This window comes from Schistocerca americana, chromosome 2 (assembly GCF_021461395.2).
Source record: "Schistocerca americana isolate TAMUIC-IGC-003095 chromosome 2, iqSchAmer2.1, whole genome shotgun sequence".
Lineage (NCBI taxonomy): Eukaryota > Metazoa > Arthropoda > Insecta > Orthoptera > Acrididae > Schistocerca > Schistocerca americana.
Genome location: NC_060120.1, coordinates 736,640,260 through 736,657,339, shown reverse-complemented (window position 1 = coordinate 736,657,339; position 17,080 = coordinate 736,640,260). Strand labels below are relative to the sequence as shown.

Genomic DNA, 17,080 nt, shown 5'->3' with positions numbered 1-17,080 from the left:
CGTGTTAAATATTATTCAAACTAGTCTCTTTTACAGCTTTTTGTGGAAGTGCAGTTTGAAAGAAATGGGTTAGTGTGTCAATGAAGGTGTTGAAATCCATGATGGAATAATGACAATATTATGAAAAGGATAGTTGCTACTCACCATATAGCTGAGATGCTGAGTCGCAGACAGGCACAACAAAATGACTGTCAGCAAGTAAGCTTTCGGCCAAAAAGGCTTTCAATCAGAATAGACTACACACACACACACACACACGCGCGCGCATGCACACACACACGCATGCACACATGCGCACCATCACAGTCTCTGGCTGCTGAGGCTATGGTCCGTGTGTGTGTGTGTGTGTGTGTGTGTGTGTGTGTGTATTTCCAATGAAGGCGTTTCTGGCCGAAAGCTTATTTGTTGACAGTCTTTTTGTTGTACCTGTCTGTAACTCATTATCTCCGCTGTATTATCATTAATTTTGTAAACTAGTGACCATTTTTCTTTGTTTAGCAAGCTGTTGAAATATTTCATGTTCTCCTGCCTATAGCTTCTATGTGTGATTGCTAAGGACGTTTACAATACTGCCTTTCATTTTCAAGCTTCATTTTTAATGAAGTGCTGTGTAAACTCCCCTTGACTAGCAACTGATCTAAAGGTATTTCACAAGTGTCTGTTATACAGGCAGCCGCATTTCCTTCAGCCATTAAACTGCAAGTTGTAACAAGTACTAAAGGACCTCTCTGCTTCTACTGTTTTGAGGAAATCAATGTTTATGTCACCACAGATTATCAAATCACAATCCATTTTATTTAAACACTGGAAACTCCAGGTAGAAATATCAACAATGTAGGAAAAGATGGGCTACTACTTACCATGAAGAAGGCACGTTAAGTTGCAGACAGGCGCTATTAAGACACTTACACAAAGCTTTCAGCCACACCCTTCATGAGCAAAAGTGAAACAGAGAACTGCACACCATTCTTACACCCGAGAAAGCACACGTCTCACTCACACATGACCAACTCCGGCAGTCCAGACCAGCTTACTTTGTTTAGCAATTACTCTAATTTATTTAAGAAAAGTTCAAAATTTCCAGCTTGTGATCAGTAAACAGTATGAATAACGAGGTTGACCTTAATAATTTTTATAGCTGCAATTTCATGATGCTTTTGATATTCTTTCCACTTATGGCAAGCAGGATAGTAAAATCTATATTTTTTCTGTACATTGCTACTGCACTTTAGTAGGAGGACAAAGTGAATTCATTTATTTTTGTATGTTGAATTAATTCGAGGTTAAGCCAGTGCTAGGAAATGAATAATAGTGAGGTATCCTTTAGTCCACCTGTAATCAATCTTATTAAGCAAGGATTGTACATTTTCATGAAAAATGTTTAGATTGAGTGTATTTATGATTGATAGTTCAAGATCCCATTTTTTCAATTGAAAGCTGTGATGTTAATGAACCTTCAGAAATTTAAATACTAATACTATCTTCAAATATGCATTGCTGAACAACTGAAGAAATCATTAAAAGAGAATGGCATTTATACAACAAATCACCAACAACAGTGCAAACTAGCAATAATGTTTTAGGGTAGTGTCATCAAATCGCTGGCATACTATCAGTATTTCCTAAATGTATCAGTAGATCGTATGTACATTGAAACATCAAACTAAAGAGTCTTCTTCATTTTGGGAACACTACTTGTCATGTCGCTTAAATGTAAATGTGTATTGTGTTAGTTCTTAATGTCAAAGTATCAGAATGGCCAGTTACTGCATAATTAGCTCTGAAACTCCTTGACAGATTAAAATGTATGTTCTAGACCATTACTTGAACTTGTCCTTTAACCTTCATTGGACAGTACTTGTGACAAAAATGAGTTTTCAGGGACTTTCCTATAACACGACTTGTAGCTTTCATGCTCTGGACCTCTGCCCTACATTTCAAGCTCTGCAGGTGTCATTTAGCCATTAGTGGGTAAGCCGGTCTCCATCATATTCTTGCTCAGGTCTGATATACCAACAAGGTATTCGAGATACTCTGTGGGGGAAAATAAATTAGAAGAGAATAACTGGCAGCTCGAATCATTTAGGTGCATGAATAGGCATACATGGAGAGCTCACTGAAACAGAACACTGTCCACAAAACAAAAGGGCAGGTTTAGCTTAGCCCCATTCTGACCAGGTGTTTTACTCTGTTGGGAAGTGTCATGAGTCTTCACTTCAGAGTGAAAGATTCATTCTGGAATCGTACACTTTGCACATACTGATTGCCCACTTCTACTTGGACCCCTGTGCGATCATTGCATTTCACCTGACTACATGTGAATGTTTACGCTCATTGAAAATGTTAGCTACATAACACTGTAATGTTATTACACATGATAACAGTAAGTAACTATTGCGAATATAGCCTTGATCTGTGTTGCAGTGCTTTGCTTTGTTGTTGTTGTTGTTGTTGTTGTTGTGGTCTTCAGTCCTGAGACTGGTTTTATGCAGCTCTCCATGCTACCCTATCCTGTGCAAGCTTCTTCATCTCCCAGTACTTACTGCAACCCACATCCTTCTGAATCTGCTTAGTGTATTCATCTCTTGGTCTCCCTCTACCATTTTTACCCTCCACGCTGCCCTCCAATGCTAAATTTGTGATCCCTTGATGCCTCGGAACATGTCCTAATAACCGGTCTCTTCTTTTTGTCAAGTTGTGCCACATAATCCTCTTCTCCCCAATTCTATTCAATACTTCATCATTAGTTATGTGATCTACCCATCTAATCTTCGGCATTCTTCCGTAGCACCACATTTCGAAAGCTTCTATTCTCTTCTTGTCCAAACTATTTATCGTCCATGTTTCACTTCCATACATGGCTCAGAAACAACTTCCTGACACTTAAACCTATACTCAATGTTAACAAATTTCTCTTCTTCAGAAACGCTTTCCTTGCCATTTCCAGTCTACATTTTATATCTTATCTACTTCGACCATCATCAGTTATTTTGCTCGTCAAATAGCAAAACTCCTTTACTACTTTAAGCGTCTCATTTCCTAATCTAATTCCCTCAGCATCACCTGACTTAATTCGACTACATTCCATTATCCTCGTTTTGCTTTTGTTGATGTTCATCTTATATCCTCCTTTCAAGACACGGTCCATTCCGTTCAGCTGCTCTTCCAAGTCCTTGGCTGTCTCTGATAGAATTACAATGTCATCGGCGAACCTCAAAGTTTTTATTTCTTTTCCATGGATTTTAATACCTACTCCGAATTTTTCTTTTGTTTCCTTTACTGCTTGCTCAATATACAGATTGAATAACATCGGGGATAGGCTACAACCCTGTCTTACTTCCTTCCCAACCACTGCTTCCCTTTCATGTCCCTCGACTCTTATAACTGCCATCTGGTTTCTGTACAAATTGTAAATAGCCTTTCGCTCCCTGTATTTTACCCCTGCCACCTTTAGAATTTGAAAGAGAGTATTCCAGTCAACATTATCAAAAGCTTTCTCTAAGTCTACAAATGCTAGAAATGTAGGTTTGCCTTTCCTTAATCTTTCTTCTAAGATAAGTTGTAAGGTCAGTATTGCTGTGCTTGGTGATTGATATTATTATTTACTGAAATTAGTGAAGAGGCTGTACCTGGTCCTTCTAGTGACTCGCCATCACCTTTTGTGTCACTTCTGCGTTGCATTAATCCAACATGTTTGTTTCTTTTATAAACTATACACTGGCTTCTCTAGAAGGAGAATGTGTGGCTTGTCTCAGCAGCCAATGTCCTATTGAGCCAATTGGAAGCTTCCGCACCCAGCGTCCTCTGCTCAGGGGCCAAGGAAAAGTGTGTGTATTAATCTGTCCTGTAATAATCTTGCCATAGAGTGACAAAAGTGGGATAAGAATCTTTAGTGTGCAACAAAGAAAAAAGTTCATCCTACTCCAGAATTTTAGTCAGAAAAAATAATTTAAATGGGTTGTAAGAATAACACATTGGCATCCTAATTAAAAAAAAAGGGAGTTTTTTAAGCATGTATATAGATCAGTTCAAGATATATTGTGCATTGATAGTTAGTGTTTGAATATGTTATCTGAATGTTATAGGAAAGATCGTGTAGAATTTGAATACTTTTGGATAAAAGGAGACCACTCACCAAAATGCAGGAGTGTTGAGATGTTGACAGGCACACACAAAAGAAAGAAAACTTGCTAGCTTTCACAGTTATCCTGTAACAACGACATTAAAAACACTCTCTCTCTCTCTCTCTCTCTCTCTCTCTCTCTCTCTCTCTCTCTCTCTCTCTCTCTCTCACACACACACACACACACACACACACACACACACTTCTCTCTCTCTCTCTCTCTCTCTCTCTCTCTCTCTCTCTCTCTCACACACACACACACACACACACACACACACACACACACTCTTATGCTGCCCTTATATGATACCAACTCGATTACCGGCATATCGTAGGATCAGTAGCGTGTGTGTGTGTGTGTGTGTGTGTGTGTGTGTGTGTGTGTGTGTAACATGAGACAAAATACAGACATTTAAATAGATAAATAGAGTGAGTTATCTGCTAATAGCTAAAGACTGTCAGTGCAGAGGGAGTCAAGACAACAAAAATCAAGTCTGTAATAAATACTGTTGTAGAGAGACAGTATCATAACCCATACAAATTTTCTGGTGGAATTGTTAAGGATAAGTACAATATGTTGTTAAAATGCATGCTTGCTTACTATAGGTGAACTTATAGTGAATAAAGAGAACACATTGTCCAAAATGAATTCTTGCTTCAGTTTTTGAATTCAGTCATTGTTATGCATCAAATTCTTTCATAAATAACATCAGTATTTATACGTGACCCCACTCTTTTGACTTTGATACATACATGATGCAAAATAATTGCTCACTTCAAGACAAAAAAAAAAAAAAAAATTCCACATTGCAATATGTCTATCTTCTTTTCAGGTTCAGTTCCTGCCTGACTTGGTTACTCCAGCTGTTGGAAGAGAATTGTCTCGAACATCTTATTTGGGACCATTTCTGTCAGTGTCAGTCTTTGCAGAAGATGAACCAAAAGTTGCTGAAAAATTCTTTTCTGGAAACACAGCTGCTGACAAATCACTGAACCACACACTACAAATAGAATTGGAAAATACAAGAGTAAGAAAAAAGTTATAATAATTACTTGTGGCTGGCATAAATTTTTCAGACTTAACATTCATTGAAACTGTCCTTCTAAACAGTAGTTATGTTGTGACAGACATTACAAAGATATTACTGAAAACTGATAAATTGGAGTTTGTGGTCTTGTTGCCACATGCTGTCTTACGCAGATCAAAGTTAGTGTCCAGTCCCTAGCAAATGAGACAGAAACTGAAATTGAGAGTAGCAAAACAAAAGCTGAAATGCTTAACTCAATGATCCTTTAGAAAGGAAAACACAGGAGAATTACCCCAATGTAATCCTTATACCACTGAAAAGTTGAATGAAATCAGTATTAGTGTCAGTGTTGTAGAGAAACAGCTGAAATCATTAAATATGAACAAAGCTCCAGGACCCAATGGAAAACCTATCAGATTCTGTACTGAATTTACGGCTGAGTTAGTCCCTCTCCTGTCTAAAATCTGTCATAGATCTCTGGAACAAAAAACAGTGCCTACTTCTGGGGAAAAAGCTCAGGGCACACCCGTCTACAAGAACGGTAGTAGAAGGATCCTCAAAACCAATCCTTGACATCGATTTGTAGTAAAATCTTAAAACATATTCTGAGCTCAAACAAAATGAACTAATGAACTACAGTAGAGTGTCTGTAGTCTGACACATATGGGAGTGGGATATGTCCACTGGGGGCCGAACTGCACAATAAACCTGGGTTCGGTGTGGGCCGGCGGTTTGGTGAGTGGACTGCTGTAGCCTGTTGTGGGGGCTGTGAACCACTGAGGACTACGGTGGGGACGAAGCCTCTCTGTTGCTTCTGTGCCCCCAGTTCGGTATAATGCAATAATTATGACACTGATTCACATTATCACTGTTATTAATAATATGCTATATGCATTTGCTGTCTGTTTATTTATTTACAGGATGGAAACCTCATCATCCACAACGATGCAGCAACGACAATAAGCTATCATGTAACTCTTAACATAGATAAAATAGCATGGCCCTTTGGCGATGGAGAATTTGTAAAAGAATGTTTTGTTGCTGCCACAACAATTTTGTGCCCAGCAAGTCTTCTTGTTTTTGAAACTGTTCCTCTTTCAAGGAGAACAGTTTGCAGGAGTCCTGAAGAAATAGCACACGATGTGGAAGCTCAGTTGAGAAACAAGATCAAAGATTTGGTTTTCTTTTCATTAGCATTGGACTAAAGCACTGATGTATGTTATGTTGCTCAACTTGCAGTTTTTTTTGCGAGGAGTAGATTCTCAGTTTAATGTGATTGAGAAACGCCTTGATTTAGTTCCAATTTATTACCCAACCCCAACAATGTCTGACAAGATACATTTGTGTGTATAACATATAATAGAGAAATACGAGCTATGTTGGGAAGAACTTTCATCGATTGCAACAGATGGGACTAATGCAATGATTGGTCATAAGTCTGGTGTTGTGCTTTGATACGAAAAAAATTGAAAGCCGCCGGCGTACAGCAGTAACTACCAGCAATACATTGTGTTCTTCACCGTGTTACTTTGCTAGCAAAATGTGCCAAACTAGTTGATGTCATGGACAGGGTTATAAAAACAATTAACATTCTCAGATTGCACGGTTTGGAACACAGACGATTCAAATTGTTCCTGGCAGATCTCAAGTGTGAATGCGGTGATGTTCAATATTTTCGTGAGGTATGCTGGTTGAGTCGAGCTATTGTTTTAGAACGATTTTTTAATTTACGTAAAGATGTAGCGTTATTCATGGATGCGAAAGGAAATCTGGTAAAAGAATTGGACCACCCATGGTGGATTTTAAACCTTGCATTTTTAGCTGACGTAACTAAGCATCTGAATAGCTTGAATGTAGCTTTGCAAGGTAGAAATAAGGTAACTAGTGAAGTGGTTGACACTATTTTGGCAAGAGAAAACTGCTTTTGTGGGCAAAGCAACTGTCAGAAAAATTGTGCTTACATTTACTGAGCGTTGCACTAGTTGTTAATGAAAATAATTTGGAACAGGGGAGGCTCAAAGAACATTTTTATGGGTTTGTAACGGTGCTGCAGTCTCTCGTAGACATTTTTGATACTAGATTTGAGGATTTAAATCAACTGGAATGCAATGTCAACCTTTTTGTGACTCTTTTTGCAGTTAACGTTGAAAACATGCCTTATGAAATTCAGTTGGAACTCGTTGACTTTCAATACAATCGTGTACTGAAGGAGAAGTTTTGCACTGCAGAAACCTTGGAAAGCTTCTACAAATATTTCCCATGTGAACAGTTCCCATTGTTATTTAAAACAGCTGCTCATGTGTGTAGTTCTTTTGGAACAACATACTTGTGCGAAACTGTTTTCTCCCTAATGAAACTGACAAAATCGAAGCTTAGTAGTAGTCGTACTGATGTTCATCTGGTTGACCCCTTGCCGTGAAGCATGTTGGGACCAGTAATTTCACACCAAATATCAAGATGCTAGTCGAAAATCATTGTAAAAACATCCAGGATGATGTAATTTAATGCCTATGTCCTATTCGTACATAGTACCCTCCTCTGAACTATACACATCTGTGTAAATATAACGTAATACTTACAATACAAATTTGTTTGTTTCTTAATCCTTTACATCTGTATCATATTTGTGAAAATAGAACATGTTATAATGATTCAAAACTGTGTTTCATCTAGGCGCAGAGTTCATGGACGCCACATGCGCGTGAAACGACCTCGGATGTATGTGTGTTCCACCTCCACTACGTACGTTAGCTTGCTCACACTCAGCTGTGTGCACGAAGCGCTCTCACAGCGACATGGTTGCCCCCCCTCCCCCCCGTGAAGTGTGCATACCCAAGCGGCCAGCCATGTCACACAGCTCTGCTACCTGCACTACGTGCCCTCATAGCTGCTCAGCGTTGCCCTCGCGGGTCACGGTGCGCGCGGGCAGCTATCGGCCCACCCCTGCAGTAGATTCTTTTTTTTTTTTTTTGTAATGAATCTTAACAGTCTGCATAATATTATGATCCATAGGCTGTAGCAAAGGAGCTACATTTGGAGGGAGAAACATCACTTTTATCAAACCATCTTTGGGTTTAAGTTCTTCTTCATTTGGATGTCCGGGGCAATTATCTAACACCAACAAAGCTTTCTGAGACAAATTTTGCTTCTTGAGGAAGTTTTTGACCATTGGCACATGGCACGCACTCCTTGTGAAACCATTCACTGAATAATTCCCGGGTCATCCAACCTTTTTTTGGTGTTTATATTTGAGTTGCAGATGTTTTGCATTTTTGAATGCCCTAGGATTTTTTGATTTTCTTATGACAAGCAGCTCAAGTTGATGTGTTCCCTCAGTTTATCATGATTTTTTAAATGTCATAAATGGTAGCATGCCTAACACCATAAAATGAAGTTAAATCATTAATTTTATTTCTCTTTTGTTTAATTTTATAATAATTTTGGATTTTTCAACTAAAGTCAATGTCTTGTGTTTCCGTTTTTAACTACCTGCTTGAGACATATTGTAGGAAATACTCACTAACACCATCACAGTAAAGTTGAAGAAGGTGCTAATTCGATTGCAACAATTGGTGGCTGACTGTGTATTGTTTACTAAACTGTTCACTTGAAGTGGCTCGCCCATCCACATCACGTGATCTCGACTCATTGTGTTGGACCTCTGTACGTGTCAGACTTGTGAAGAGACTACCATATCTCGAACGGAATGACCTCCTACATGCCAACCAGCAGGGATTCCGAAAACATCAGTCACGTGAAATCCAACTCGCACTTTTCTCACATGACATGCTGGAGGTTTTGGATCAAGGTAGGCAGGTAGAGACAGTACTTCTTGATTTCCGAAAAGCCTACACTTATTGTCAAAAGTGCGATCATATGGGGTATCAAGTGAAATTTGTGACTGAATTGAAAACTGTTTGTTTGGGAGGATGCAGCATGTTACCTTGGATGGAGAGTCATCGTCTAGGACAGGCTGTTCCAACCGAGCTCCAGGGAGCCTGAGCGCTCACTGCGGCAGCTCGGAGCCCGCGTGGAGGGGGAAAGCGAACTCACTGCCCCCTGGCCGCATGCAGCCGCAAGTGACGCAATAATCCTTGTTCAATGACAGCTATGACTAGCCGCGGGAGCCCTGTACCTCTGTTGGAGGATACCTTTCTATTCATTGAGAAGGATGGTCGTCCGCAATGTCTTGTATGTCATAAAGTATTCAATTCTGCGAAGAGGTACAATATTCACGCTGCGCACTACGATCAGGTAGAAGGCGTTGCACACAGAGAACTGTAGCCAGGCTTAAGAACGACATAGAGGAGACGTAAGTTCAAAAACAGTTTCGTAATACAGAGAGTATCAAAACATGCAACATAGTTCGTGTTCTGTAATGCGTTTATAATTATCAGGTGAATGAGAGCGGAGAAAACACTACTGAATCTCCACTTCGAGCAAGCTACAGGGTCGCTCACATCATTGCGACAAGTGGCAAGCCTTTTTCGGTGGGACCACTCGTAAAATCGTGCATGGTAGCTGTTGCAGAATGTTTGTTTCCAATGGAGGTGCAGGCAATTGAAGGAATTTGCCTGTCGAAGCAAACAATGTCTCATCTAATCCTGGACATGGCAGCGGATTTAGAGACACAGCTCAGGAGAAAGGCGGAGAGCTTTGTTGCATTTTCGCTAGCGCTTGACGAAAGCACCGACATATCGGACTGTGCTCAACTTGCAGTCTTTGTGCGTGGTGGCGACATGGAGCTGCAAGTAACTGAAGAACTCTTGGATGTGGTACCACTTGATTACACCGCAACAGGACATGACATTTTTGAAGCTGTTTGTGAATCAGTGGACAATATGAATTTGCTGTGGGATAAGCTCCATTCTGTAGCGACAGACGGTGCACCACAAATGATCGGGCGTCACCAAGGTTTTGCTTCTCATTTGAAAAATAAACTCAGGGACGAATTCGGGAAAGACATTTTGACTCTTCATTGTTTTATTCACCAAGAGGCACTGTGTGCTGAAACAGTAGAACTAATGAAAGATGTCGTGAAGTGTGTGAATGTTGTGCGGCCTCACGGTATGAATCATCGCCAATTCAAAGGATTCCTGAAAGATATCAAAGTGGAGTATGGGGATATACCTTACCACAGTACAGTTCGTTGGCTGAGTCGGGGAAAAGTTCCTGATGTTTTCTTTGCCATTCGTGAGGAAATATCCCTTTTTCTTGAAATGAAAGGGGAAGAAATGTGTTATCTGAAAGATATAAAATGGATATCAGACCTGGCGTTCCTAGCTGGTATAACTATTAATCTGAATAATTTAAATCTGTCACTGCAGGGCAAAGGGCAGCTAATCGTTGACATGCACGACCAGATCAAAGCATTCATGGAAAAGTTACGTTTATTTGAGAGGCAGATGAGTAATCGACATTTAACGTTCTTCAGTCACCTGCTTCTTTAGAACTACCTGAAGGTACTACTTTCGGCGATTACCAAGCAAAGTTAAAGCAGCTCATCACGTCGTTTGAAACACAATTCCGAGACCTCACTAGTTTGGAAATGGAACTTAAGGTGTTAAGCACTCCTCTTTCAGTTTCCCCCGATGACTTGTCACCGTCACTTCAATTGGAGATAATTGATTTGCAAAATTCAACTTTGTTGAAAGAGAGGTACTACAACACGTTGGATTTGTCACGATGATATCGTTCATTACAGCAAAAAACATTTCCCAAGCTTCACAACAATGCCGCTCAGATCATGTGCATGTTTGGATCTACATATTGTTGTGAGCAGCTTTTCTCAGTAATGAAAAGAGTAAAAAGTAAGGAATGATCGTTTCTTCAGGATGCAGCAATGAAGGCCATCCTCCGCATTAACTCTGCGAACACTTTGACGCCTGATATTTCCGACCTTGTAATGAAAAGAAAATGTCAAGCTACAGAGACCCAATAAAGTTAGTATGCAATTTCTTGTAAAATAGTTGTTTCTTATTTATTTCCTGAACATCGTATTTCCTGGTGTAGCATGTCACCACGTCTTAGCAGCTAAGAGTAAGAGGTTGTCGATCTTGTAAGATGCAGCTGGCACATCAAAACGCTTGCCTTGCTGCCTGCCTCAGCCAGCCGTGCCGCGTGCTGGCCCACTTGACTGGTTACAGCGAGCGACACGGCTCCCTGGAGCAGGGAGCGCTCCGCAGCTCACAACGGAGCCGATGAGCTGGAACAGCCTGGTCTAGGAGTAACTTCGGGTATCCCCCAAGGAAGTGTGTTAAGACCCTTGCTGTTCATGTTGTGTATCAATGATCTTGCAGATTATATTAATAGTAACTTCAGACTTTTTTGCAGATGATGCAGTTATCTGTGGTGACGTACCATCTGAAAGAAGCTGCATAAATTTTCAATCAGATCTTGATAAGATTTCAAAGTGGTGCAAAGATAGGCAACTTTCTTTAAATCTTTAGAAATTTAAAGTTGTGCGTTTAACAAAATGAAAAAACTTAGCATCCTATTACTATTGTATCAGAGAGTCACATTTGGAGTTGGCCAACTCGTGCAAATACCTGGACGTAACACTTTGTAGGGGTATGAAATGGAATGATCACATAGGCTTAGTTGTGGGTAAAGCAGGTGCTAGACTGTGGTTTATTGGTTGAATACCGGGCAAGTGCAATCAATCTACAAAGGAGATTGTTTACAAATCGCTTCTATGAGACATTCTAGAACATTGCTCAAGTGTGTGTGTCCCATACCAAATAGGATTAACAGGGGATATTGGATGTATGCAGAGGAGGGTAGCACAAATTGTCACAGGTTTGTTTGATCCATGTGAAAGTGTCTCAAAGATATTCAAGAAACTGAACTGGTAAACTTGTAAAGATAGGCGTAAACTATCCCAAGAAATTCTAGTAACTAACTTTCAAGAATCGGCTTTAAATGATGACTCTAGGAATATACTACAATCCCCTTCATATTGCTCATGTAGGGATTACGAGGATAACATTAAAATAATTAAAGCACACACAGAAGCATTCAATCACTTTTCCCAGACTCCAAGTGTGGAGCAGCCCTATAACTGGTATAATGGGATGTACCCTCTGCCATGCCCTTAATGGTGGTTTGCAGAATATAGCTGTAGATTTGTCACGTACTAGACTGAATAGAATTGTGAATAATCAATGCTGTTTACTGATTGTGTCCATTCATGAGAGAGAGAGAGAGAGAGAGAGAGAGAGAGAGAGAGAGAGAGAGAATGTGAAACAATGGAAAACTGTTCATCATTTATTCCCATTTCATGGTGTTAGAGGAACCACCAAGTTGTTCCTTTTGCATGTCAACATTATTACATTATTATTGAATTTGCTCTCTTCTACACCTTTTATCCTTCACAGAGTAACTCGTTATCATTACATAATTTTTTCATGACTGAGTAACATATTGAATCACCAGAGTTTTAGTTTTTCATTTAGCGATTGTGAGATTCAAATACTTATCTGCCTTTCCCATTGCGTGTTTGGATTTTTTATAGAAATCTAAAGCCTTTCCCAATGTGTGTGTAGATTTGTGATAGTTATCTAAAATACTTTAGGTATGCGGTCTGTTCAAAAAATCGCGGAATATTCGTAATTTTGCAGCAGAGTGTGTTGGAACAAAATGTGGTCGGTGTCCCTACATATGCCGGTGTTTAATGTGTAACTGCCGGAAGTTTCATTGTTGTGCATCTGTTAGTTATTGTTCAGTGCTGTATGGAGTAGACTGTTGTATCGTACAGTTTGCAAATTTTGAGATGGCCGAGTTACAGCAACACGTCTGCATTAAATTTTGCATGAAACTCAAGAAAATCTTTACAGAGACACACCAAATGATGCAGGAAGCATATGGTGATGAGTGCTTGTACCAAATTCAGTACTACAAATGGTTCACATGATTTAAAAATGGCCAGACGAAAGTTATAAATGACCCTCGTCCAGAACGACCTTCGTCGTCTACTGGCGATGCTCATGTCAGGGCAATGAAATTGTGCATGCCAATCAGAGAGTGACTATCTGAGAGATTGCAGAAGAACGTAACACGTCAATTAGATCATGTCATCTAATCCTGTCACAGCATCCTGGAATGCATCGTGTTGCCGCCAAGTTCATCCCATGGTTGGAGTCAAGGCCAGAAAGACATTCACCTTACAATCTGTGAAGAGCTTTTTGATCATGTAAATGAGAATGAGATGTTACTAAAGAGAATCACAACTAGTGATGAGACATGAATCTACCATTGTGATCTTGAGACCAAGATCCTGTCTTCACAATAGGATGGAAAAGGTTCTCAAAGACCAAAAACAGCTTGTCAGTTCAAATGTCAGACATACTGATAGTTTCCTTTGACTTTGAAGGCCTAGTTCATCATGAATTTGTGTCACAGGAAGAAACCATTAATTGATGGTACTATCAGCACATGTTGTGATGCCTGCAAGTAAATGTGAGACAGAAACGGCCAGGAATGTGGCGATGCAATTCATGGCTCTTGAATCATGATAACGCACCCATACGTTCATTCCTATTGGTGCATGACTATTGCACAAAAACCAAATTGGTGTGCTACCTCATCCTCTGTACTTTCCAGACCTGACACCTGTGGACCTCTTTTTGTTTCCAAAGTTGAAGACTTTGTTGAATGGACAAAGATTTGCAAAGATAGACGAGATAGAAGAAAATATGCAGACAGCGCTTCGTGCGATCCAGCAAGAGTTGTAGCAAGATGGTTTCCATAAGTGGAAGCTGCATTGGGGGTGGTGTATCAATTGTGGAGGAGAATATTCAGAAGGAGTCCATGCAGAGCAAGTAGAAGGCAAGTGCTGAAAAATTTTTTGGACAAAGTTCCGGAATTGTTTGAACAGATCTCGTAAATGAATGAGTGAATCATTGTTAGAACCCTCAACCACATTAATTTCTCTAGCCTGTTAGATCTTAGTGATCACACTGTCTGCAATGGCTTTCCTGCGTATCTCTTTATTCTCCATTCCAACATTGTTTCTATGTAAATTTTTTTGGCTAATGAATAGGCAAACCAATGTGCCAGATATGTATTTTCCTATTTACTTTGCTGCAACTCCAGTTTCAATTTGTTTGAGAGTTGACGACATTGATGGCATTCACTGTTTCAAATCTACTATCAGAATGTCTTCTTTCATTTAGATTTTTCATTTGTTTGGCTTCTACCATATCATTGGTGTAGCAGAATTTTTGTGCCTTCATTACTAACATGTCAAAGACGCAAGGTAAGTAGAAGAAGAACTAATACTCATTGTTATGGTGAGTAGCCATCTATCCTTTTCATAATATCGATTTATTATCATGTTCTTCATGAGCCTGCTAAGCTTTGAAGAAGGAATCATTTTTGTTAGCTGCAGCATAGGTCCATATAGCCATACACTGTCATAAGCAGCAGTAGAGTCCATGAACACAACTCCTGATTTCAGACCTGTTTGGAATACTGATCCAACATTTGATGTCAAAGTTAGACTTGTTTGCAGTAACTGCGGTTAGTTCTAATGTCAACTTGTTCAAGAGGAATAACATTGTTCTCGAGCTGTATGGTGGTAAGTGTTGGATCTTTACTGTGTTTCCTTGGGTTTAGTAAGGTACTAGTTTCAACTATTTTAAACTCGCTGGACATCATCCCATTCTTAGAATACCTTCATCAAAATGATCAAACAAGTCTCTATTGGGGTATCCCAGGTTTTATAAATTCAGGAAAAATTATCCAGTTTGGCTGCCATCCCCATTTTCAATTAAATTGCAGCCTGTTTCATTGTTCTTTAGTAAAGGCAGCAAACAAATTAGGGTTTTCAATAAGAGTGTCTATTCTCAGTTTTTCTTCGACAGTTTTTGTACATCCTTGATCAGCTGGGATTTATTTTGAGCATTGTTCTATCTGCTTTGCTACTTGCGATGGGGTTATTTATGGATGGCTGTTCAGGATAGAGGTTGCAGCTCCAAGGCTCTCATTGGGGACTATCCTTTCATACTTGAATGGATGCAGTTTAGCTGCTCTAATGGTTTGCATGTTAGTTAACTATAGCAGTTGGTAGCCTTAGTGATAATTTCCCATTCTCTAATATTCGTGATAAAGATTCTCTGTCTCAGCACTTCAGCACAGGAACCCACAAAGTATGCTAGGATTTGCAACTACCCTCAAGAAACATCAGTAGTTTTCTATATAGGATTGAACCCAGCATAGGTGTGAGTCAACCTTTGTTTTTGTTTCAGAAGTTCAAGCATGCTTTCAGGACTGTTCTAATTACTGGCAGCTGAAATCCAATATTAACAGTGGTTGAGCAGTGTTGGCTGTGTGGGTAATTTGGTGGCACTTTCCCTAAATTTGGTGACACTTTTCCTGAACTAAACATTGCAATCTGATAATATTATTCACCATATAGTGGAGATGCTGCATCGCAGATAGGCACAACAAAAAGACTCTCACAATTAAAGCTTTCGACCATTAAGGCCTTCGTCAACGACACACACACACACACACACACACACACACACACTCTCTCTCTCTCTCTCTCTCTCTCTCTCTCTCTCTCTCTCTCTCTCTCTCTCTCTCTCTCTCAACCCACACACAAGTCTGGAGTCAGGCAACTGAAAACCACACTCATTGTTGCCTGAGACTGCAGTTGTGTGTGTGAGTTGCGTTTGCATGTGTGTGTGTGTGTGTACGCGTTTGTGTATGTGTGTTGATTGTTGATGAAGGCTTTAATGGTCAAAATCTTTAATTGTGAGAGTCTTTTTGTAGAGCTTATCTGCGACTCAACATCTCTACTATATAGTGAGTAGCAACTTTCCTTCTCATAATATTGTTACATTCCATCCAGGATTTTCCATTGTTTGACATTGTAATCTGAGTTGTTTCTATGATAACTATGCGTAGTTCAGGATCTGTATCACTTTTCTGGGGAACAGAGTGGAAAGTTTTTTCTCCTTGCATTGGACCCTAAATGAAGGTCCATATTTTCCATACATTTCATCATCATCAGAATATCCCCAGCTGACAGTGACTGCTAAAATCTCCTGGGCACACAGCAGGATTGTTAAAGGCTGGAATAGAAGGTGTAGGCCAGATAAACTAGGTGATTAATAGATGGAAGTGTTGTATCTCAAAGACTTTTATTTAAACAGTGGAAAACCCAGGTTGCAATACCAACAATATGGAAAGGATAGATTGTTACCGACCATAAAGATGACGTGTCTACTTGCAGATGGACACTTGTTGATCTTCATGGCCATTGGAGCTTTAGGTCCAATACAGTCTCTCTAGATGATTTGATGGACTGCTCTTGCAGTCCATTGCGTGGTTAGCATCATAGAGTAGGTTATCTGCTCTTGCCCCCCCCCCCCCCCCTCCTTTTATTATGATCTTTATTTGGTTTCCTGACTTTTTGATAAATTTTGTAAGTCATCTAAATCTTAAATAAGTAGTTATCAACCCACTATTTGATCCCTCCCACACTGCGCTGCCGCCTTAAAATGACAGGAAGTATGAAAAACAAAATACTCTCAATGCTGTAGAGTTTACAGAATTTTCTGCAGTGTCTTTTTAAGAGTGTATCATTTTCTAACTGTCCACTGTTGATTTCAAATAATCTCCATCATTTACCAGAATGCATACGAACAATTTCCATGCACCTTTTATCACATTACTTGTGCATGGTCTGGCAAATTTAGATACTGTAACCCATGCTGTATTACAGTGGGGCTTTTGCTTTATGTGCTTCAATCAACATAGGCAGTGGTGGTTTAGCATTATGAACTCTGTAATAATTTGTAATTGAAATGGTGTTCCAGTTTGTGATATTACTGCTTTCCTCTAAATGTACCATTTCATTTTCTTCTTTTTCTTCTTCTTCTTCTTCTTCTGACAAAACTGAATTTGGCCTTAAGCGTGTTAC

At 39.7% G+C, this 17,080-nt stretch overlaps 1 protein-coding gene across 1 annotated transcript in view; it reads left to right on the top strand.

Annotated features, from left to right (window-relative positions):
• Window positions 1-17,080, top strand: part of LOC124594791 (ubiquitin conjugation factor E4 B) — a 286,207-nt gene that overhangs the window by 103,224 nt on the left and 165,903 nt on the right. The window contains exon 9 of the mRNA XM_047133209.1: window positions 4,957-5,151. Within this exon, the coding sequence (XP_046989165.1) occupies window positions 4,957-5,151 (195 nt within the window). The remainder of the gene's footprint in view (window positions 1-4,956; window positions 5,152-17,080) is intronic.